Genomic DNA, 22339 nt, shown 5'->3' with positions numbered 1-22339 from the left:
TTGGGCGGGCATATTATATTATATTACATCACATTACATTATTTTTATAATCCAAACAAGCATTTAAATATTAACATTAACGTCAATTACAGCTAAAGTCCACTGGGTGGCAGTAGTTTGCACAAAGCACGGTAATGCTGCTGTATTTCCAGCAGACAAAGAAGGACGCACGTTAAACAAACGGAAATCAGGAACATAATGAAGTTTAGTAGCAGCAATAAACGTTTCTTTTAGATTTTACTTGGTTTTTCCTGACAGTTAACGATGGAGCTGCAGTGGTGAGTAACTTTTGGACTCCGTCATACCGCGGAGCTTTCTGAGATGTGGAGGAAATTATCTCCTCGCTTAGAAAGAACAACTTAAACCTCATGAAATATTAGCTTTTTACACGCTGGGTTTAATAAAACTAGAGAAAAGCGCATCGATACTGAACCAAGATAGGGAAGCTTGACATAGAAAAAAAATCAATTTTGTGTTTAAATTTGCAGAACCACACTAAACCTAATCCAGCTGAGGGGTGTGTTGCACATTATTATTACAGTAGCTGAATAAAACTTTGCATAATCTGTGTCTAATAAGAACACAAACAGTAAATATCAGCATTAAATATTAAATGCATCAGAAAATGTATAGTATATTTTCATCAAAAATTGATTGAAGTGTTTATATCTGGCACTAATGGAGATTAAGGCTTAAAACTATGGGGTTTATGCCACAGAAACTGAGTATTTTCTGGTTAAACTGAATGGACTGTTGGCCATCAGGCACTTGTCCTCTCAAAGGAGAAAAAGCTACAACAAAGATTTGGGCAAAAGAAACCTGTCTGTTCCCATACTGTATCCAAACTTAGTGAGAGAAAGTTAAGTGGAAGAAAGAAACACATTTGCACAAGCAAATATGATGACCACAGCATTTGGAGGATCATAAAGCAAAGCTGATCCATTAGTTTGCTGCTGATCACACCCAGACTATCCAGGACGTGGGCCGTAACTGTCTGCAATCCTTATGTTGAGTCACTCCTGAACTAGACAAAAAGGCAGATATGTCTGCTTTGCTTAGGGGAAAACAGGAATGGAATGTTATTTAGTGCTGCAAAGACCTTCTTTTAGGTTTAAATAAGCTTTGTGTTGTAGTCCAAGTTGCTTGCAGGTCCAAAGTAAATCTTCAGGAGACGGACATTGTTTAATGTCGGGGTGTGGGTCCAGTCCACTGTTATTAGATAAGTCAAAAATCAGTGCAGCCATCTGCAAGGACATTTTTAGCATGGGTTCCACTTGCCATCAAGATTTCTGGAGGTTCAGATTTCATTCATCTTGCTGCCAAATGTACCAGTACCTGCTATAATGACCATGTATGGCACTTGATTGGCCACTAAACCTGCCCTGCCACGTGGAATCAGCAATGCAGATGGGATGAAGGTTGTTATTTAAACAGCCTGGACTTGCTAAGCACCTTAGCTGGGCCTTAGGAGATCAACAGACATACCATCATTCATCCCACACTGTATTGATAAATACTACAAACAGCCTCATACAGGAACTAGATTCAAGAACATTTCTGGATAGAAAACATCTTTTGTGATCTAATTTTCTGATAAACAGTTGTAAGCCAAAGTTAACAGAAAAAATGCTTTGGAATTGTTCATTTTTTATTACACTCTGTGTTTTTTTTTTTATTCACCTTCTATGATAAAATGTAAATTTTGTTATGCTATGATTTAATCAAATTAACTTGAACATGGATCTAACAGAGCAGTGCTTTTATTTTGGAATAAAAGGGAGGCTTCAGAAAGATTCTTGCATAACAAATAAATATAAAAAGTTTATTGATGCTAATAAAAACAATATAAAGAGTTACAGATTTAAAGGGGTTATTTTACCCGCTATCTTTAACAACAGGGATGATGACCCAGTCCCAGACGGTCCATTCTTCACCAGAGATCTCTATGACAAATATTCACTCTCACCACACATCAGGGAACTTTGGACCTTTCTTCAAAGGTTTGTTATTAAAAAAAAAAAAAAAAAAAGTAAACTGATTCACAACTTCTGTTGTTTGGCTTTTAAATGCTTTTCATGAGTGTTTGAACACATTTGCTTCTAGTCCTGCAGAAAATAGCGACATAAAGCAAAGGTGTGAGAAGGCTGCTGCAGACCACAGCACTCCTCCCCTAAAAGATGCTGCCAAGGAAAAAGAGAGCGGTTGCTTCGGTAGCCAAGCATCTGGTGGAGAGAGCTGTCATACCGATGATCCGTCTGCTGGCAATGATGCTGAGGAACCAAAAAACAGCAAGAGAAGAAAAAACTCCAAAGGAAAGCCTGACAAGGAGGTGGATGTTGCATATCCTGAACCCAGGCTGCCTTATCCCTGCATGTCCAGCCTGACCTGCAAAGACCAGAAAACTTATTTGGGTTATTTGATGAGTAAAAAGACCAGGGGTCCTCCAAAGGTACAAGCACCCTCTTCTTATTGATATTATGTATTAATATACTATATTGAGTTTTTTTTTCTCCAATAACTCATGTTATTTCAGAACCTCACAGTGCGAATAAACAATGAAGTGATGCAGTTCATGATGTACCTGCAGGACGTTGCTAAAATATGCGCTGAAGACTACAACTTCATAACACAGGGAGCAATGCAGTATACAGAGGTACTTATGGTTTGTACCTTGGATCTGCTTTGTGTGGTTTTTGGAAATGCAAAATAAAATCCAAATGTGTTTCAGGAGTTCTTTCAGGCATGTTTAGAGTCTGTTAAGGCACTTCCTCAGTTCTACCAGATCCATGAAATGACCAGTTTGACAGGAGGAACATTTAATCCAGGACTGGCGCTGACATTTGAGAAACAGCTGCTGGCGATGGTAATGAACCCCTGAACTAATCCCACATGTTGTAACTTTAAATCTCATTGTCTTCTTTCAACATGCGAGCTTTCCCTTTCAAGTTTTTAACTGCATAATCAGCCTCCTGTTGATTAACTTTGCTTCTTTCCACATTTGCACCCATTATTTCTCCAGGGCACCGTGAGTCTAACCGACCACAAGATGGTGCCTGCTGATGCTCAGCTTGCATCCGATTATCCCAGTGTTTCATCAGCAAATCCTCCAGCTAAGAAAGCCAAGGATAAGCATGCTGTAAGCAATTGTCTCACTTCTTTTAATTGCTGCAGCAGAACAAGCAGAGATGTCTTACTGCTGGAATTAATTTCAAGACTGTATGATGGTTGTTAGCTGGTCTATTTGTCCTGCAGTTTTCAAAAAAGACACCAGAGGGCGCTTGTGTCTCACTTTCTCAAACTGTTGTAAATGTAACATTTCATTATAAACAGCAACAGTTGTAATTTATTTTTGCAGTGTGATAATGTGCTTTTACTCTGCCCTACAGATGATCAGTAGCGATGGGAATGCAGAAAAACTTTGTTCTTATTATGAACCTCATGTCTGCCTGACCCGGGATGCCTTGCTTAGACTGCTGGACAACCACGGCCCCGACTTTGGGGACCATTGGGAGCTTCCTGTTATGGTCAAGGTAACGGCAGGCAAAGGTGTGTTCAGTGTTTAAGATATTATGGGTGAAATTATTGCAAAAAGTCTTAAAATTTTACTGAGTTTAGAATAGATGTTAAAGTACAGCATTGTTTAAATAATACTAAAACAGTTTTTTAAAACAAATGTTGAATACAGCTTATACAGTATAAGATAATATACCATGCATTACAGTAGGAGTTGATCCCCTTTTACTGTTACTTTCTGACTTTACATCATTTTGTAGCTTTAAATAGGATCAACAACACAGACCAATGTTTTTACATCTTTTTAACGACAAAATCATTAGCCAAAAGCAGACCTAATAGGAATTCGGAAACCTTTACGGAATGACTATGACCTGGAAGACTGAGAATCTTCATCAGCGCCGAATATGAATATAATTTAGAGTTTTTGATGGTGACAAGAATATCTTTTTTATAATGTTTATTTCGCTACAGTCAACACATCTCCACATTTATTGGTAAAGATGTGCCTCTAGTAGAAAAACTCCTACATACTTCATTTTGTTTTGTTACATTTTAAAGTAAAACTCCTTCTGTGGACTTTGTGTTTAGCTCCATCCATCGTTCTCTTAACCAACCAGCTTTCCTCTGTCTGGGGAAGATGAGTTTTCCCACACTATGACACTCCCATCACCATGTTCTTACCTGAAGCAGAGTTCAGAGTTATTTTACATTCAGGTTAGAGCAGAGTTCACGTTTGCTGTGTTCATCAAGCAGTCGCAAACTGTTGACTGGAAATCTTGGACTTTATTTCAGTGGAATATAGATAGAACACCTTAATGTTTTCTTTTTACAAACATCACTCCACCTGTTCTCTGTATAACTGCAGCTCCTACATAGTTATCTTGGGTCTTTTGGCTCCTTTGCTAATTAATGCTGTTTCTTTAGGTGGGATGTGATTAACTGGTCGCTTTTGTTTTGTTTTATTTATTTTTTTAGTTGTGTTGTATTCAGCAAAACAGGATCCGACCGTGTTTTGTAAATGTTTAGCTTTGGACAGTCATCCCTGCCTGACCAACCTTACCCCTGGCCTTTTTGCAGTGATCCTCAGTCTCCATGTTTCAGTTTGTTCACTAATGTTCTCTAACCAGTTTCTGTCTTAGGGCTTCACATAATATCTAGATTTATGCTGGTCTTATCTTAAACACAAGTAGACTCTGGTTACTAATGAATAAGCATCTAATGACAATTGATTTTACTTGTCAAAGTTTCATGATTTTTATTTGTAAATCGTTAAAAATCAAAACAAATGTGCTTCATTTGGTGTGTTATTCACACACTATGATGTTTGAGTCTATCACAAAAAATACATTGAAGCTTGTGGTTATAATTTATCAACAGACAAAAAGTTAATGGGTGATGAATGTGTTAGCTCATTATTCCCACGAATACTAATAATTATTGGTTTCCTGATTTTAATTTTTTTATTTCATTTTTTTTAATGCTAATAATTTCTTAATTTCTTACATTATTCCCCCTAGAGGGTAAAAGTCCTTAGTAGATGGATTTTTAAAAGCTATCATCCTGAGATGATACTGATTTTGCAAACACTGGATTTATTTTAAGGCTTTTTACAGGAAGAAGAAAATACAGTTGTTGAAACTGCAAATTTACTGAGTGGCCACATAGTGGCGCTGTTTTACAATAGTCATATTTTCTATAAAATAATTAATAAAGCTTTTAGTTATTTAATGTGGGCCCATTGTAATTCAGCATCTTTTTTTCAGTTGGTCTGGGTTTAGATGTGAGGGTCCACCTAATCTACAGCTTTTTGTAGTAAAAATAGCATCAAAAATTTTAGGAAGCCAATAAAAAGTTGAATATATGCTAAACTAAAATATGGCATATTCATCTCCAATAAAATTATAGCTGAAATAATGAAATGTTTCTTTCGGTGATTTGGGGAATACACTCCAACTTATTAGTTACTAGGCTCTTTTTTTTTTCTTTATAGGTAGCAATAAAAGGAAGACTCTGTATGTAGACTCCCCTCTGCTGAAACAGGAGGTGACAATAAGAGAGAGGAGTCAGATCTATCATGAGGAAAGTTTGAAGCTCTCCATCTTAACAAATGGAAGTAAAAAAATCTTCCATTTAATGACTGAGCGACCTGCAGATGAGCACCAGCCGTCCCAGGTAAACCAGTGCAAACAATAGCATAAGATATGTAGTCTGCATTGATTCAATATTGTCTATAATCACCAGGAAACTTCTGTGAGAGGCTCCATGTCTGTGGAAAACAAGGGCCTTGACTTTGAGGTGGACCTGACTGACTTGGAGACTTTTGGGGAAATTACAATTAAAGCCCCTATAAAAGAGAAAAAGAGGCAGCAGGATGAAGGGGTTCAAAGTAATAAGCCTACAAGTACCCCAGATAGGACCAAGTCAAACATTTCCAGTGATTGTCTTAAAGTCAGCCGCAGTTCACAGGAGGAGATTAACAGCGTTTCAAAAACTACAGAGAACCTCAGAACAGAAACAAGTCATCAGTCTGTGAGTGAGGCTGAGATGCCAAAAACCAAATCAACAGGTTCTCAACAAATATTTGATGACCAGCCAGAATTCATGGCTGATTCAGATGATGAGAAGCTGATCATTGATGATAGTGGCTCTGTATTAGCTTCTCCAACAAACCAGTTAAAGCCCCTTAATATAGAAAGCTCTACAGACCCCCTAATTACATCTCCTGTAAAGCCCACCCTTGAAATGATAGGCTACTCTCCGCCTTCTAAGAGGACAAGGTCTAAACGAACCACCATACAAGCAAAAGCACCTGGGGATCAGCTGGGCGAGATCCTGCGCATGCAAACAGCCATGTTCAAATCCGGCAATGAATCCACTACTCCTATTAAGTCCCCCAGCCGCTGTGTGGAGCCCCAGCTGAACACACACCAAACATCCCTGGTTAAACCATGTGTGTCCTCGTATTTGAAGAGACAACAGAATGAGGATGGCGAGTTTCCTATGGTTCCTTCTGAGTCTGCATCTGCTAACATCATCCCTACAGAGCACAAAAGTTGGTGTCACTTTCTTTTGGTAGGTTTACGCAGTATTTGTGGAATTATATGCGCTAACAGCTTTTGTAATGTATCACATTTAGAAATACTTTCAGAAAACCTTCAGTCTTGTGCAGAAGATGAACAAGACTATGAGGCTCCAGTGGAGGGGAATCTGCTGTACAAGCTCTACAGTCTACAAGACCTCTTGGTGATGGTGCGCAGCTCTGTGTCTCTGACCCATTCAAGAAATGTAGCCAACATCCAGAACCAGGTATTGAATTAATGACACATGTTTTCCAAAGTGGCTAAAATGCCTTTTCTTATTTTGCAACCACAGATTGTAGGTTATTTTTAGTATTTTATTCAATTTAATTTACTAATATACCGGTAGCGCCAATTCACAACACATGTCCTCTCAAGGTACTTTACGAAGACAATCCAACCAGATCATACACTCAGATTGGTTCAAAGTTTTCTATCTAAGGAAAACTAGTTGATTACATCGACTCATTGACTCTTCAACAGTCACACCAAGCAAGCTTGTAGCAACAGTGGGGAGAAAGACTCGCATTTAACAGGAAGAAACCTCCAGCAGAACCAGGCTCAGTGTGAGCAGCCACCGGCACTAGATTTTTTCTTAGAATAAGTACATTTGTTCTTGGATTAAGGAGGTAAAATAGAAATTTTGGAAATGGAACAAAATAATTTAAACATGAAATAAGAAAACACAATTGCATTGTCTTATTTCAAGTGCACATTATCTAATTATCTTATTTTAAGTGTAAAATACTCATTCCATTCGCAAAGTATCTAATTTACCTACTCAAATTAGGGTAAATACACTTGATTTAGGAAATAGAATCTTGAATGGGGTTCAAGAAGACAGAAGCAGACATAAAAATAGAAGCAGAGATACAAAAGGTCACCGTTAACTAGTTCCACAGGCGGCCCCAGACAGGAAAGACACATCCAGGCAGATGAGCTCTGAGCCAGCTCCCATGTCTCAAGATGGAAGAGAGCACTTGCAGTTACTCACAAGCCTCTTTCTCTGTGAAAATAGCGGGTTAATGCATGTTTTTTAATCATGGTTCGACTCGCTAACAGTCGGCACTTGGCTCCCTTCCCATTGGCAAAAAAGCTGGGTCTAACCCGTAGCTGGCAAGCTGCATGGCCAAGTGTCTTGCAGAGTCGTAGATACCTATCAGTGAGCTGTTCCCACTGCCACTAAAAGCTGATTGTTCCCAGTTTAAATGGCGTTTTCGGCCAGTGGGAAAGGGGTAATACTGAGAGAAACAGGACTACACTGAAAAACAGGCTTAATTCAACATCTATAGACAAACGATGGCAGCAGCACAGCTGATATTTCTCTCCGGGATGGTGTCACAGCCAAACAGGAACAGACCAGATGAAGCTTCTATGATGAGAAAAAGCAGAGACATCATAAAGTTAGAGGTTGAACTAACAAATACTGCAAAATAGGAGAAAAGAAAAAGATGAAAGGGGTCCCTATATCCTCCAGCAGTCTAAGACTATAGCAGCATAACTATAGAGATAGCTCAGGATAACCTGAGCCACTCTAACTATAAGTTTTATAAAAAAGTGAAGTTTTAAGTGTAGCCTTAAAAGTGGACAGGGTGTCTGCCTCACAAACTAAAACTGTCAGTTGTTTCCACAGTAGAGGAGACTGATAACTAAAAGATCCGCCTCCTATTCTATTTTTAATTATAATAGTGGTTAATATTATAAGTGTGGTTTAATATAAATATGTGAATAGTTCCATCTGAAATTAATGACAATAGTTTTTTTTATGGTTATTGAGTCAGATATTTGGTGGGCAATGTTTGGTTTATTGTAAGGTTTTATCTGTCCATCTGCAAATGGGTTTGCCTGACATTTAAGCACAGATTGTAATATTTGTGCCGCGTGGACTATAAATCTTCCCAACGACAGTACTGCTGCTGAAGCTCCTTGAAAATGTTTCTAGGACCTAGAACAGTTGTGAGAATTTCAGTACCCATTCTTTGCCTCCTTTGTGTGTTAACGATCACAGTTTCTAGGCCACAGAGTGTACAGGCGGTGAAAGTCGGAGAAGGCTGGACCTGTTTGAATACATAGACAAAACTCTTCCAGGCTCCTTATTTTCAGTCCAGATAGACGGGGTCCTTGGAGGATGAGGCCCTTTGAAACCGAACACAACCATGAAGGGATTCCAGCCATGTGGAACTGCACAGGAGGTGTATATATGGGAGATGGAATAAAGAATGGGCTAATCAGCTGATGGAGAGTAGGTGTGGATAGATGCAACTAGAAGGGAGTTAGAGGAAAAGAGACTGGCACAAGGGGGCAACAGAGAGAAACTCAAAAAATACAACACTGCTTAAATATAATTAGAAAACTATAGAATGACCCAGTAAACACAGAATGACATACATCAAAGTGTAACCGAAATTTCAAAAAGAAAACTTAAACAGAGCCAGAAAGGGCAGAATGATGACATTACAGCTAAATCTGGTACATTTACAGGATACCTGGAAATACTCATGTTGACTAATATGCATTGTCTGTTTTAGATAAATAGATATTTTTTTATTGTAATAGGGTTAATGTGTGTGTAGAGGTTCCATGATATCTGCTGTGCTTTCTTCCAACAGTTTGTGCCGGTGCATGTTTTACCCAAGTTGGAGTACCAGCTCTCTTACGGTGTTGAATACCTCACCAGCAGCGAGGCGTGTCAGCTGTGGACAGAGACAGCGCTTCACTCCAGCACAGTTTCTTACATTGGTAAAAGCATGTAAAAAAAAAAAAAACATTATTTTGGTTCACAAGTAATGTTTATAAATGTTTTCCCTCTTCGGCTGTGTCCATTGGTAACCAGGAGAGGAATCCTCCCACAGACCAGCAGAATAGTCATTTGATGACTCATCTTAGTGCTGAGGCTGTTGTGGAGTTTACCCTGTTTCCATAGCTACGGCTATGTCTTCAATTACAGAGGATGGAATTTGCAGAGCTAAGATGTATTTTTACATTCATAATTCATATGGGCAGCCTGCTTAGCTGTATCTTAGAACCAAAGGAACCACTCCTTCCATTCTACTGTTGACTTAGTTGGGCGTGGTCTGGGAATGTCCTCTCACAAGGAGAGAGAAAGGCGTTTTTTTTTTTTTTGTTCTTTTTTTCCAAGATGTCCTAAACTACAAGCTTGCAGCTTATTCAGATGGCTGGCATGAAAAAACATCCACAGACTATGCATAAAAATGCATAAAGCGTTACTCTCTCATAGAATAGGTAAAGTCCTTTATAATAGCTTGTTACATTAGAGTTAGGTTTTTTTGGATTTAGTTTAGCAATAATGTCAATAAAGCAACTGGAAAAAAAGGGATAAAATTTCAGCTGAATTAAATACTGGAAAGCATCTCCTTGGTAATGATATTGTGCCACATAAACAGATAGATTAAGGCTCCCTTCTTTGCTTAGTGGTTGCTAGCTCATCATGTGGCCTGTCATGGGGCAATTCCCATCTGTGTATCTGTGCCTGTGGTTTAAGGCTCTATAAACACTCAATAAATGTGGGCATTGTGACGGATTCCAACTACTTACCAGCTGGAGTCTGAGGGAAACAAAAGGAAGATCAAAAGCTTTTAGATTGTATGCTTTGTGAGCGAATTATGGGATGTTGTAGATAGTGACACTCACTGTTCACGCAGTAATCGTATCACCCTCTCTCTGTGGCCCTGTAGCTCACATCAATGCACACACATCAAAAGTTGCTCTGCTGAGAAAGCTGCCTGACGACTGGATGCAGAACATCTCCTGCGGGTTCAAGTGAGTATTGTTGAAGCAGATGTGTGGACATGATTAGATTACCCTAATCCACTCAGGATGATTACATTACTTATGACCTGAAGGTTTGAAATGTAGTTTTTTTTTAACAGCGAAAGTCTGGTAGTTTCTATGGCATCTGTACAGCAGTTGCCTTTTTATGCTAATTGAGAATCACGTTTGCTAAAGGAAGCAGTTTCTTTTATCAGATGTTTGAAACGAATGCTGTGAGGATTAATTTCTATCTGCTCCACAGAAAGCCTTACACTGGTCTTTCCAGAACCTAACTAAATACATTTTTAATGTTGGGTATATATAAGGAAGTGTTAAATTATATAGTCAGTGCAAACATTAATAAAAGTTAGGTGGAAATAGCTAAGAGTCTGTCTTTATTTACATGCATCTAAATGTGAAAAAAGCTTAAAATTTCATACTGAAATTGTATGTGATTAACAGAGATAACGTTGTAAAGATAAGGACAAAGTGTTGATGGTTTACAAAGTAAAACAACAACCAAAAGTGTAAAAGAAAAAGGGGTACACATCCCTCAGACTGAAATTATTGCCCACTCTTCTCTTTGCAATCTGCTTAATAGAGCATCTTTCAACTGCTTTAGCCCTTTAAGTTTAGTACTTTTATAAAACAGTTAAAATCAGAGTGGCAACAAATGATTGTTTTAGAATTTATTTAGAGAAAACATGCAGGAAAATTGGCCCTAAGGAACCAGTAGTTAAGAAGCACCGGTTTAATTCATAATTTCCTAATTGGATAGAATGAAGTTTGTGGTCCAAATGTTAGAAAAACTAAAACTGATTGTAAATAATTTGGCAAAGAGTTATATATGCTAAAGGATGATTCATAGCAGTTATAATCCTGCTGGATTATCTAAGAGCAGCAGGTTGCTCTTGGATGCAGGGAAACTGATTTTTTTTTATCTGTATTTTGTACCAAAAACATTGTAACCCAAAGTAACAGGAATGATATTTCATCCTGGAAAGATTTCAATAGAAACAACTAGAGAAACAGCTGCTGGTCTACAAGCTGTAAGATAATATTAGTGTAAACATTACTTCAACTAGAACCAACAGTTGCATAACATGTATGTTCACTAATCTCTGGGGAAAATGTGTGATCTGTGACTGAATCAGAGAAGGGATTTGGGTGCACCACAGCCAGCAGAATGAGCAATGTTCACGTCTCCAGCCTCTGTTCATCTCTGTTGCCACATTGATGATGATTGTGACACTGTTCTGCTGAGTACGTAAGCCGGAGAGTATTGAGCTGTGGTTTGTGGGTGAATCACATGCAGCTGTCATCCTCAAGTTTTTAATCTCTGTGTTGAAATTAGGATCCAAACACAAAGTAGATGGATGGATAATTTCCCCTTTTCTCTCCGCAGACCATCCAAATCCCTGAATATTCTGCACCACCTCTTGAAAAAGTTAACTGGGTGAGTGATTTTCAGGTCATTGGTTCACATTGTGGGTTATTAGCAGTTCCTTTCAGCATAAACTGAGCTGGACTTCCAAACCGCATCTCAGTTTTTGTACTTTGCTACCAAAGAGCAACACTTCCACCTACGCTTTTCAAGTTTTCTCAACCTTTCTGAACTTTGGTTGCTTTTTCCCTGCTTCCCTCCTACCTCCTGACTATGACAGCATGTTCTTGCTGTGTGCTCAAAGAACACTTGGGTTATCAAGACTGTGAAATTTGGTTTTAGAATTAACATTTTCTATATTCAGCCACTGAAAATGGCCCAAATTGTGTATAAAGTTCAAGAGTAAAAAAGAAACATAGATAAATTTTACCTTTAGAAGCAAAGAAAAAATTAATTGTTGAGACCTTTTGGACTTCATACACAGTCTTGTAGCCTAAGGGAGAACTCATGACTATGATGGGTCTATGCCTTCTTTTCCCCCAGAGTTTCACAATCGGTTGCTTAACATTCTGTCATCACTCATCCAAGAAACAAAGCTAAACAGAAAATCTGGGCAGCGCTCCAACATGTCTCTCTCACTAAACCACTGTTGCTGATGTCACTTTGTTCTTCAGGTTGGACGAAGGTCAGCACCTGGTTGTGCACAAAGCAAGAGAACCATTTGTGACTCTGCTAAAAGCAACCTGCCAAAAAGGGAATCAAGGAGCTTACAACCTGCAACAGGTCCACAGCTCTGTTCCCCAGCCACCAAGTTTGTGTTATCTGCCTTGGATACCTGTTGATCCAGCTGTGGTGCTTCCATTCCACCAGCAACATGGCAGAGTTCCCTGTACATTTCCTCCAAAAACATTTCAAAAGGTGGGTAATTGGTTTTTAATTCCCCAAAGAGAAAATCTTAATTATTTTATTTTTTAACCTGGATTTTATGCAAAAGTTTAAAGCACAAAGTAGCACATAAATGTGAGAGGAAAGAAAAAAAAAAAAAACCATTACTGTGGCTAAAAGTCTCTTCAGTTTTCTATGATCTTCTTTATCAATTTCTATAAGTAAAGATGTGAGTTAGTTGACTAAAGGCTAATTATACCTATTTTGTGGTATAAAAGCTAGCTAAATAACTGCACCATGATAACCAAGGTGCATAACAGAGACGTGCATGACGGAGATAAAACAGAGTTAGGTATATCATATATTAGGTATAGCATATACAATTGTGATTATGTGAGAAAATTTGTGGTAACAAACCTTTTTTTATAGGGGATGTTATAATAACCAAAAATAACATTTCCATTCATACTTTGGTTTTAAAGTCATGGTTCTCTATTAATTTGGTTTACAATTAATTATGAGAAAAGGTGACCACCAAATCACTTAGTGACGATTTGCTTATTTTTTATTTTTTTTTTGGACAATATTATTTGATGTGACGCTTCTTGAAAACATTCTGTTTTGTTGTTTATTAATTTTGCTTTTTAAGAAACTGGGCCTATGATATTATTTCAGGATAAAGAAAAGGTTTTGATTTCATGCAAAGAATTGTTGTACCCTTTCTAGTTACTTTGCATCTGATATGGATGTAGCAAGCTCTCTATGCTAAATGGATCATAAAAATGCAAATTTATTTTCCTACCTCTTTCCTTTTGCAAGCACTATTTGAACAGTACTTATCATGATAACCACTGATGCATTTCTGCTTTGACTAAAGACTCCTTACCCATTAGTTATATTTGGATTGAACCTTTCAGACCAGAGGGACTCCTCACTACAGTATCAGTGTGTTTTTGGATCTGATATGATCTGCAGCATTTTGGGACAGATTAAATGCTGCAGGCGGAAGGATTTGGACTTAAGCTAAATTTTTTCTTTTTTTTCTATACTAGTGATGTTCAGATTGAACTTTATCTTGTTTCAGGAAAGCAATTTAGTTTAATGCAGGGAAAGGAATGTACCTTATTGCTGTTGAAAAATGAATGAGCTGACATAAAGTTTGGATCCAAAAGGATTGTGACTGTAGTGTTATAAAATGTCAAAAAAATCAAGGATTATAAAAGCTTATTGCAAGTTGCTTTAGCTGGACAAGTAACAAAAAATGAGACGAAATAGATTGTTTTGATGTTTGTTTTTTAATGGATGCCTAAGAACTCCACACCTCTCTTTGACTCTCAAAGCTCACTAACTCAGTGACTGCATTAACCAAGAAATACTAACATGAAAGAAGAAACCTGTTGTTGTAAAAAGGATCCTAGCTGTTATCTTATCAGACTGGTTAAACCACAACTTCAAGATTGACATGGTAGATACTATAGTGGTTATTATTGCAGACACTTGAGCCATTCTGAATTTGATTCCAGTTTTTTTTTTACATATTTTGGGACTTGATATACGATGGTGTTTCAGACTATAATGCATAAAACCACTACTCTCCTATTCTTTCACCTTTTCCAGACAGATGGAGTTAATGACAATCGAGCGGGTCAGAAGAAGAACCCAAATGCCCAGAAGAAGGGAAAGAAAAAAAAACCTTCAGCCAAATATAAGCGATATAACAAGAAGCAAGTCCAGAAGTCTGTTTAAAATCTGTTGTCATGTAAACCAGTCTATTTACTATGGACACACGTTATTGCTGCACGGGATTGCTGTTATATACTTCCAGATAGCAATCACAAAGCGACTCTGTTGTAAAATTTTATTTTTTTGGAAATTGTATATTTTGTTAGAAAGTTATGTAATAAAATTAAATGTTGATATTGTATGAGTTTTGTATAAATAATCTGAATTCTGGAAATGTTCAGGATTTATAAATGAAGAGAAAACCTCCTAAATGTGCAGATTTGCAGATTTCCCCCTCCCTTTTTAATAGGGGGAAAAAAGCTTGAAGACCTAAAGCTGTCTAAGTATTTACAGACAAACAGGGTGGAGTCCTGAGGCCAAAGTAAGGGAGGACATGTGACTTAAGGGGCGGTGAAAGCAGCACTCTGCCTCTAAAGTTCAGTCTTCACAGCCCATTGCACTCAAACATTCCTGGGACAAATCTCTGCATCATCTCAACAACTTCAACAAAGGTATTTCAGGAACACTTTTACTATAACTGTTGAATTACTTCACATGTTTAAGCTAACATTTAACTTAAACAGCTAAAAGATTTTCAGAGATTTCCTAACTTTCTAAGGGACTAGACAGGACTTGATTGTGCACATAATTTCAACCCGGTGCGCAAGCAAACTTTTCATAATCTGTTAGTATAAGTTAATGGTATCTTGCTCTGTTCAGATTTTCTTTTAACGGCTGTTTTTCCTGTGAACAGATTCAGTTTGCTCTCCTATGGTTCATAGGCATTGTTTCCAGGGTGTGGTCACATTGGTGCTGCTGTAATGAAATTGTAAAGTTGGCAGAGGCTTAAAATAGCTAACCACACTGTTGGTAGAAAAAAAAAAACACATATGCTGTGAAATGCTGGGAAAGTCAAAAACAGGATTTTATTTTTTATTTAAAAAAAAGAAAAGTTCCATGATCATAAGTGCAACTGTTAAGAAGACGTTCCTTTCCAGCTCAGAAACATTTATCTTTAGTTAAACTAAACATGCCCTTTTTTTTTTTTTTTTGTAAAGCTAGACAAGTCAATGGGAGGATTACACACAAATTTAATGAGTTTTTTTTTTTTTTTTTTTTTTTTTTTGTTCAGGAATATCAACATGGCTCTGGTTTCGGAGTTTCTGGGACAGCTTACTCTTAACGTTGGGGTAATGTCAAACCGTCTTACAATCAAAAACTGAATGTAAAAATGATGGCATTATTTCTAAATGAATGATTTGCCTTTGATTACAGAGTGAACCCCTGTACCCCACTCTGCTACCTGCCAAGGACTTTGACCCAGACAGAGATGCTGCCAGAATAGAGACTGCAATCAAAACCAAAGGTAAGCTACAGCTTTAAGTGTAACTGTTCTTTTTTTCCTTCTCCTGTACAGATGACTAGTTGGTATTTGTGAGTCAGCTTTAGTTAAAATAGCCTGGAAACTTTTCCTCATCTGTGCCTCACAGCTGGCAGGGCTCCCTCTGTCTGCTGGTTTGGGGATATTGGCACAAGTCACACTGCTCTTTAACATCCACTGTCTTCCATTTCAAAATGATACCTGCAAGGGGAAAGTACAGCAGGAAAATGCTTTGTATTTGATAGGGACCATATGAGGCCCTCAGATCATTTCATCCTTTGTTATTCCAAGCTTTCAAAGAAAAAAATAAAAGCAGGCTAAAAAAGGAGAAATGTCTCAATTCTGTGCCAGAAGCAAAACATCCTATTCTGGATGGGGTGGGGACTCTTCATCCAATCTAAAACACATTATTTTCTGAAAACCAGGCATTATAAGCTAATTATGTAAAAAGTCCAAACTTCAGTTTGATCCAACAGGAACAATTGAAAGACTACTGTGCATAGATTGGAACGGTGTAGGCCCTTCTAAACAGTTGAAACATCTAACAGGTTTTCAGCTGTTTTCTTTCTGTCTGTGTAGAAGATGAGTTTTTTTTTTGTGGCTTCCAGGGAGGAGAGAACTTTAATCTTTTGACAATGAGATGAAAGGCTTGAAAAAACTTTCCCTCAGAAACCATCAACACGAAAACAAAAAATATCCAATAATAAAAACAGTTCTGGTTTACCCATCATAAACCGGCATCCATAGAACTGAGAGGTTTTCTGAAACTTTGCTTTTTTTTTTGTTTGTTTGTTTGTTTGTTTGTTTTGGATCCGAGGTTTATATTTAAAATCTAACTGATCAGCTACATCTTCCTCCATACTTTAGCCAGTATTCTGTTAAATCATGAGTAAAATGTAGAGTTTTTAAATCAAAGGAAACTTAGTGTTCAGTGGTTGTCCCTTTGCCACAAAGCTTGCCCTCAGATGATATCATGGTTGTTTATACTGTATTCATGAAATCTTAATCTCTCTCTCTCTGAATAATCCAGTCATATAAATATACACAGCAAAAAACCATCTAGAAATAAGTAGACATTTCTTAAATGAAGGGTATTTACCCTTAATTTGAGTTGGTAAATAATATGATTTGCCAATGGAATGAGTATTTTTACTCTTAAAATAAGACAATTAGATAATATGCACTTGAAGTAAAACAATTCAATTTTTTTTTTATTATTTTAATTGTAAATTGTCTTATTCCATTCCATAATTCAAGAAAAAAAATGCACTTATTAGAAGAAAAATGCCTTATTTAAAGTTTTTTGCATTGTAGATTCTTTGTGTTCCAGCTTTTATTGTAATTACACTGTCACAAGTACAGAACAATGAAATTAACTCTCTGCAATTAACCCATCCCCTTGGGGAGCGGTGGGCTGCCATCGTGGGGCCTGCGGGGAGCAGTTTGTGGTTAAGGGTCTTGCTCAAGGACCCAGAGTGGCATTCTGTAGGATAGGGGCTCAAACTCAGAACCTCAGGATTCTAAGCTCTATGCTCTAACCACTAGGCCGCCACACCCGCCTAACTTAAGATGCTGATTAAGTCGATTCTATCTGCAGAGTTTTGTTAATTCCAATAAACAAAAAGCTGCCATATCCAAATGAAACTAGAAATTCCAACATTTTCCAGATCTTTGGTTTTAATTTACCCCCCAAGAAAATAAAAATTAGATAAGAATCTAGATGTAGGATTTTATTTTTTTATCTTTCTCTTCCTTTTAGGGGTGGATGAGCAGACAATCATTGATGTCCTTGCAAGGAGAACCTATTCTCAAAGGAGAGAAATTGCTTTTGCCTACGAAAGAAAGACAAAGAAGGTACGCCATACGTCAAGACAGAGAATCCAAGATTGTGAAAAAGCGCGTGTTTTCTTTTCAAACTGTAACAGACACATTAGGAATAAAGCAGCGGTGCCTTTATGTTTCTAGGACATGATCACAGCTCTGAAAGCAGCTTTATCCGGGTCCCTGGAAACCGTCATCCTTGGACTGATGAAGAGCACATCCCAGTATGACGCCTCAGAGATCAGAGGATCAATCAAGGTGAAAGGCCAGAATTTGTCCCTGAACGATTACACCCTCTAGTGGCCAGATGCCTCAGCTGCACCTCCATTTTTTTTATAACTGGGTTTTAATTTAGTTTTATAAATAGGGATTCAGTTCAAGCATCACTCCGACTTTTCATTTATTTCAGTCAAAGTGGAAACTAATTAAAACCTGAGTGTTGTTTTGCCTCAAAAGATTTTGTTTCTGTTTTTAGGGTCTAGGAACAGATGAAGAAACTCTGATTGAAATGTTATGCTCACGCAGCAATGATGAGCTAGTGGAAATCAAGAAGGTCTACAAAGAGCGTGAGTTAAAAACATCCCAAGTTTTCCAGAAAAAGTATCTGCATCAGTGGTTTGAATGTTTACGTTACAGATGGAGACTTATAACAGAAATTACCATTTTCTTTTTTACAGTATTCAAAAAAGACTTGGCAAAAGATGTTGCAGGCGATACCTCTGGAAACTTTGCGAAGCTGCTTTTAGCTCTAGTGGAGGTGAGTCCAAAGTACATGTTTTAGTTGTGTTGGAAAAAGTTGAACTAGAACTAATAGAGATCCTGCTTATTTTCTGCACAGACCAAGAGAGATGAACCCAGTGCCGTAGTAGACTATGAAAAAATAGATGCTGATGCCAGAGTAAGTCACACTCAACAATTATTGCATATTTATTACGACATATTATAAAAACAGTTATAACTTTTAGTGTCTGTGTGTTTACCTGAATGTGCTCTGGCCTAAAACACTGTTAAAGGGAGAAAATGTTTTTTTTTTTCCTAATTTCATTACTGACTTTATTGACCAAACAGCTGCAAAAAATAAAATAAATAAAATTCAAACAATCTAGTGGGCAGATTATAAATATTATAAGGATACAAAGACATGATTACTGGTATTGGTGATTTGTCCATTTTTCATCTGGTCAGTTAAAGCAGTTTTCAATAATGTATTTGTTCTTTATTGTAATAATGTGTAGTAAAACTACTCCAATATATATTTTCTACCAGCAGGAGGTTTTTAGCTGTCATTTTGTTTAGATTGGGTTTATCTACCATTTTATATAAAAATCTGATGTTTAATCAAGGATTAGAACCAAATAAAATAAACATTAGCAATAGATCCAGGAAGTGTGTGTAATATTGCTGTCAAAGTTTTTTTATTTTTATACATTTTTATGTCAGTAAGTATAAGAGTAACTGAAATAATCAAATAATTTCTATTTTAAGTTGATAGCTATATATATATATATATATTATAATAATAATAATTATTGAGAATACATTAGGAATCAAGCGTATGAAGACATAAGATAAGTGAATCAGTAGATGAAGGTATAATGACCCAGAGTTCAAAGATGGCAGGTGGATCCAGGGAATGGAGGAGCCGGATGTTTTCAGGTGAGATCAGGCAGGAAAAAGGGAAAAAAAAATCTATCAAAGTTGAGCTGAACAAATTAAAATTACACACTTCTTTAAGGAAAAAAGCTGCGTAGTTATTAATAAGAAAATTATATGAAGGTAAAACCTTGAAAATTCTAAGTTAGAAATAAGAAGAAAAAACGAAAAGAAACAGAACGATGTTAAAAACAGCAATGAAAAAGACTGTTAAAAAAAACAGTAACTAAAGTGAGCAATTAGCCTTTAAAATCTATTAAGAAGCATTTAAGAGCAAATCATTCTTGATCAGATCGGTACCTGTGAAATCAGTAGCATGTTATAAACATGTATTGGGACTGAAAAGATGATAACGGCTAACATCTAACAGCAGCTGGAAGGAGGGATCTGCACAATCATATCTTCAATACAGGAGTCTATCCTGAATGGCCTCTCATAGTGCTGCACCAACTTCATGCATGGGGTGGGATACTAATAACTGTCCAACAGTGACCTTGTTTTTCGTACAGTCCTTACTCATTAAAGCTGGCTGCATTTCATTTTGATTCTCTTCCTCTTTTGGTGGGTTAATAAATTAGTGGAAACCAAACTGAGTTGACCTCCTGCTGGTAGATATCATCCATTAAACTGTTCAAATAAGATTTCCTTCCAGTAGGTTCTGAATGAAGAACATTGGTAAAAAATATATTTATTTAAAGGTTGTAAAAAAGGTTCAACTCAGTTATAGATTAACACAAAGCTATTATAAGATATCCTGTAATAGACAGCACCTTTTCAAAAATGACTGAAATCACCGAACACTTGGATGGAGAAACATAGGATATAGAAGAAATAATAATAAAAAATAAAAAAAACCTGCAAGAATCAAGAGAAGAAACATCCAAGGCTATAGTTCAGCTTTCTTTAGATCTCAGTACTTTATTTTATCATTCTATAATCTTTAAAGAAACAATTAATGATTCAAATTAAAGGCGCAAGCCCTAAAAAGCACTTTAGGTCACACACAGTAAACAAAGTTGTTCTTCCTGATCAGGCTCTTTATGATGCTGGAGTGAAGATAAAAGGAACCGATGTGAACACTTGGATATCTATTATGTCCCAGAGGAGTGTCCCCCACCTGCGGAAAGGTAACCCCTTACCTCATTGTTGGATTATCTGAAATAGATTGGGGAAATTTACAATAAAAATATTTATTTCCTATTGTAGTGTTTGACAAGTACAAGGGTTACAGCCCCTATGACATGCAGGAGAGTATTGAGAAGGAAGTTAAAGGAGATCTACAGAAGTCTTTCCTCGTACTAGGTACTATTAAATTAAGTTTGTTTTATGAAAACTCTACACATATTTAAAATACATTACAACATGCATAACTGTTGCTTAATTCTGTTTTATTTTCCTTTACCAGTTCAGTGCTTTGAAAACAAGCAGCTTTACTTTGCGAAAAGGCTGAATGAAGCCATGAAGGTACCTGCACTTTCTGTTTCTGCATGTTAAATTTCTACCACTTTAAAAGGCATAAAAATGTACTTTGCTAAAGTTTATATTTTGCAGTAGACAAAAAAAGCAAGAAAAAAACCACGAAAGTTTGAAAAACTTGTTTCAGTAGGCTTACATCAGCTGTGCAGTTAAAATCAGAGGTATGTAGAACTTTAGTGCTGACTTGTTCACTTCTGCTCAGAGTAAAGGAGCCAAAGAGAAGATTGTGACCAGGATTATCGTGTCTCGCTGTGAGGTGGATCTGAAAAAGATCTGCTCTGAATACAAAGCCACCTTTGGGCAGTCCCTGCAGCAGACGATAACCGTAAGCAGCCTCCAGCTGATTTTCATTTTCTATCATCCTAATGTCCACTTATCTTTTACTTTCCTCTCTGCAGGAGCATACCAAAGGAGACTATCAGAAGATACTGCTTAACCTCTGCGGACCAGATCAGTAAAAATGCCCTGTCAGCATCCAGGTGTTTTTAACCTGCTTTTACTGGAAATATGGACCTACAGCGTTGCATTACTACACAGGCCTAAAAGCGCAGCATTGAAGAAGACATGAAAATATAGTCTTAGAACTTAAAAAGGTGTTATTTATGATTTTTATAGCAGAAAATGAATAAAGTTTTGTTTCTGGATTGCTAAATTTTCCTTTTTTCTTCCCAATATGCTGCTTTTATATCAGACCACTAGAGGGCGGTAAGGTTACGCAAAAAGAATGCTTCCCTATCAGGTCCTCACAGTTTTATATCTGCAAAACATAACAGATATTTACATACTTGCATGAAATATTTGACCACAAAATACATGTTTGCTTTCAATCCTTGTTTACTTATTTGTCATCTAATAATTATTTTGTTCAAAAACAAATTAAAACATTTAACTTTTCGTTGTGAATGCTCAAGATGACTAAACAGTTATATTAAACCTTCAGCTGCCATGTGTAAAAGAAAATATATGAAAACGAGTCTTTCTGAGGATTAAACAGTGGTCGAGTATCAGCCTCCGACTGGAAGAGGATGATTAAATCATTAGTGTGTTTTTCTGTGTTTGTTTGGTGCTAATATTTTAATTGAAAATGTTAATTTTACCCCTGGCAAGGATGATTTGCATAGCACTAAACAAGCGTCTATACAACATGTTTCTGCTGTTTAGATTGTGGTCTCTCAGGATAAGAAGAAAAAAACACTGTTGTCAAGGCATTTCTACTGAAGTATAAGGAAAAAAATATAACCCCGTAAGGAAAAAACGGGAACTGCTGAACACAGAGATGAGGAAAGGATAGGAAGGAAAGTGCAATAATTTAGTGGAAGTGAAGTGCTGAAGCTCTGATTATAGTTATTGTGAGAGCAATGGCCTGATAAGGAATGTTTCTAATATTTTCAATGAATGAAAAGCTTAAGGGGGAAATATGCCTTCAAGTTTTAACAAGACGTTGGATTTATGATCATTTTGTAATAATATTGAGGAGAACATTAGCCCTTTGTGATGGTTTGTGTTTATAGGCAATAAAAAATAAAATATAGCACGAAGTGAGATAAAACAGTATTTTGTGAAGCCTGGATGGAGATTTATGCAGGAGCATGTTGACAGATTAATCTTTGCATCATAAAGAGAAAAGTACCTCCATATTTTTACCCCCACCCC

General features: G+C 37.0%; 2 protein-coding genes across 2 annotated transcripts; both read left to right on the top strand.

The window, feature by feature from the left end:
- The first annotated feature begins 144 nt into the window (after positions 1-144).
- Positions 145-14397, top strand: ice2 (interactor of little elongation complex ELL subunit 2). Its single transcript, XM_015378952.1, has 15 exons — positions 145-278; positions 1899-2000; positions 2104-2449; positions 2534-2653; positions 2729-2863; positions 3020-3136; positions 3387-3546; positions 5507-5688; positions 5758-6568; positions 6653-6822; positions 9203-9332; positions 10289-10373; positions 11770-11820; positions 12423-12666; positions 14251-14397. Exons 1-15 carry the CDS (start codon positions 265-267, stop codon positions 14377-14379), a joined length of 2796 nt encoding a protein of 931 aa, XP_015234438.1. The 5' UTR covers positions 145-264; the 3' UTR covers positions 14380-14397.
- Positions 14398-14582: 185 nt separating this feature from the next.
- Positions 14583-21338, top strand: anxa2 (annexin A2). The gene is made up of 13 exons (XM_015378951.1): positions 14583-14867; positions 15488-15545; positions 15631-15721; positions 17496-17590; positions 17702-17815; positions 18033-18123; positions 18235-18314; positions 18396-18455; positions 20244-20337; positions 20417-20512; positions 20616-20674; positions 20889-21011; positions 21085-21338. The coding sequence occupies exons 2-13, from the start codon at positions 15498-15500 to the stop codon at positions 21142-21144; spliced, it is 1011 nt and encodes a 336-aa protein (XP_015234437.1). The 5' UTR covers positions 14583-14867; positions 15488-15497; the 3' UTR covers positions 21145-21338.
- Positions 21339-22339: the final 1001 nt, after the last annotated feature.

Source organism: Cyprinodon variegatus, unplaced genomic scaffold, assembly GCF_000732505.1.
Source record: "Cyprinodon variegatus isolate N-32 unplaced genomic scaffold, C_variegatus-1.0 Scaffold182, whole genome shotgun sequence".
NCBI lineage: Eukaryota > Metazoa > Chordata > Actinopteri > Cyprinodontiformes > Cyprinodontidae > Cyprinodon > Cyprinodon variegatus.
The sequence above is the reverse complement of the archived record's forward strand: the minus strand, read 5'-3'. Positions and strand labels throughout refer to the sequence as shown.

What these genes read in the sequence shown, in the direction of transcription:
- ice2 (XM_015378952.1), top strand. An exon ending in AAGCCAAGGATAAGCATGCT is followed by an intron (nt 3,137 to 3,386) that starts GTAAGCAATTGT and finishes TCTGCCCTACAG; the next exon opens with ATGATCAGTAGCGATGGGAA. An exon ending in CATCCCTACAGAGCACAAAA is followed by an intron (nt 6,569 to 6,652) that starts GTTGGTGTCACT and finishes TATCACATTTAG; the next exon opens with AAATACTTTCAGAAAACCTT.
- anxa2 (XM_015378951.1), top strand. Translation starts at nt 15,498, where the DNA reads ATGGCTCTGGTTTCGGAGTTTCTGGGACAGCTTACTCTTAACGTTGGG. An exon ending in AGATCAGAGGATCAATCAAG is followed by an intron (nt 17,816 to 18,032) that starts GTGAAAGGCCAG and finishes TTCTGTTTTTAG; the next exon opens with GGTCTAGGAACAGATGAAGA. An exon ending in CAAGAAGGTCTACAAAGAGC is followed by an intron (nt 18,124 to 18,234) that starts GTGAGTTAAAAA and finishes TCTTTTTTACAG; the next exon opens with TATTCAAAAAAGACTTGGCA.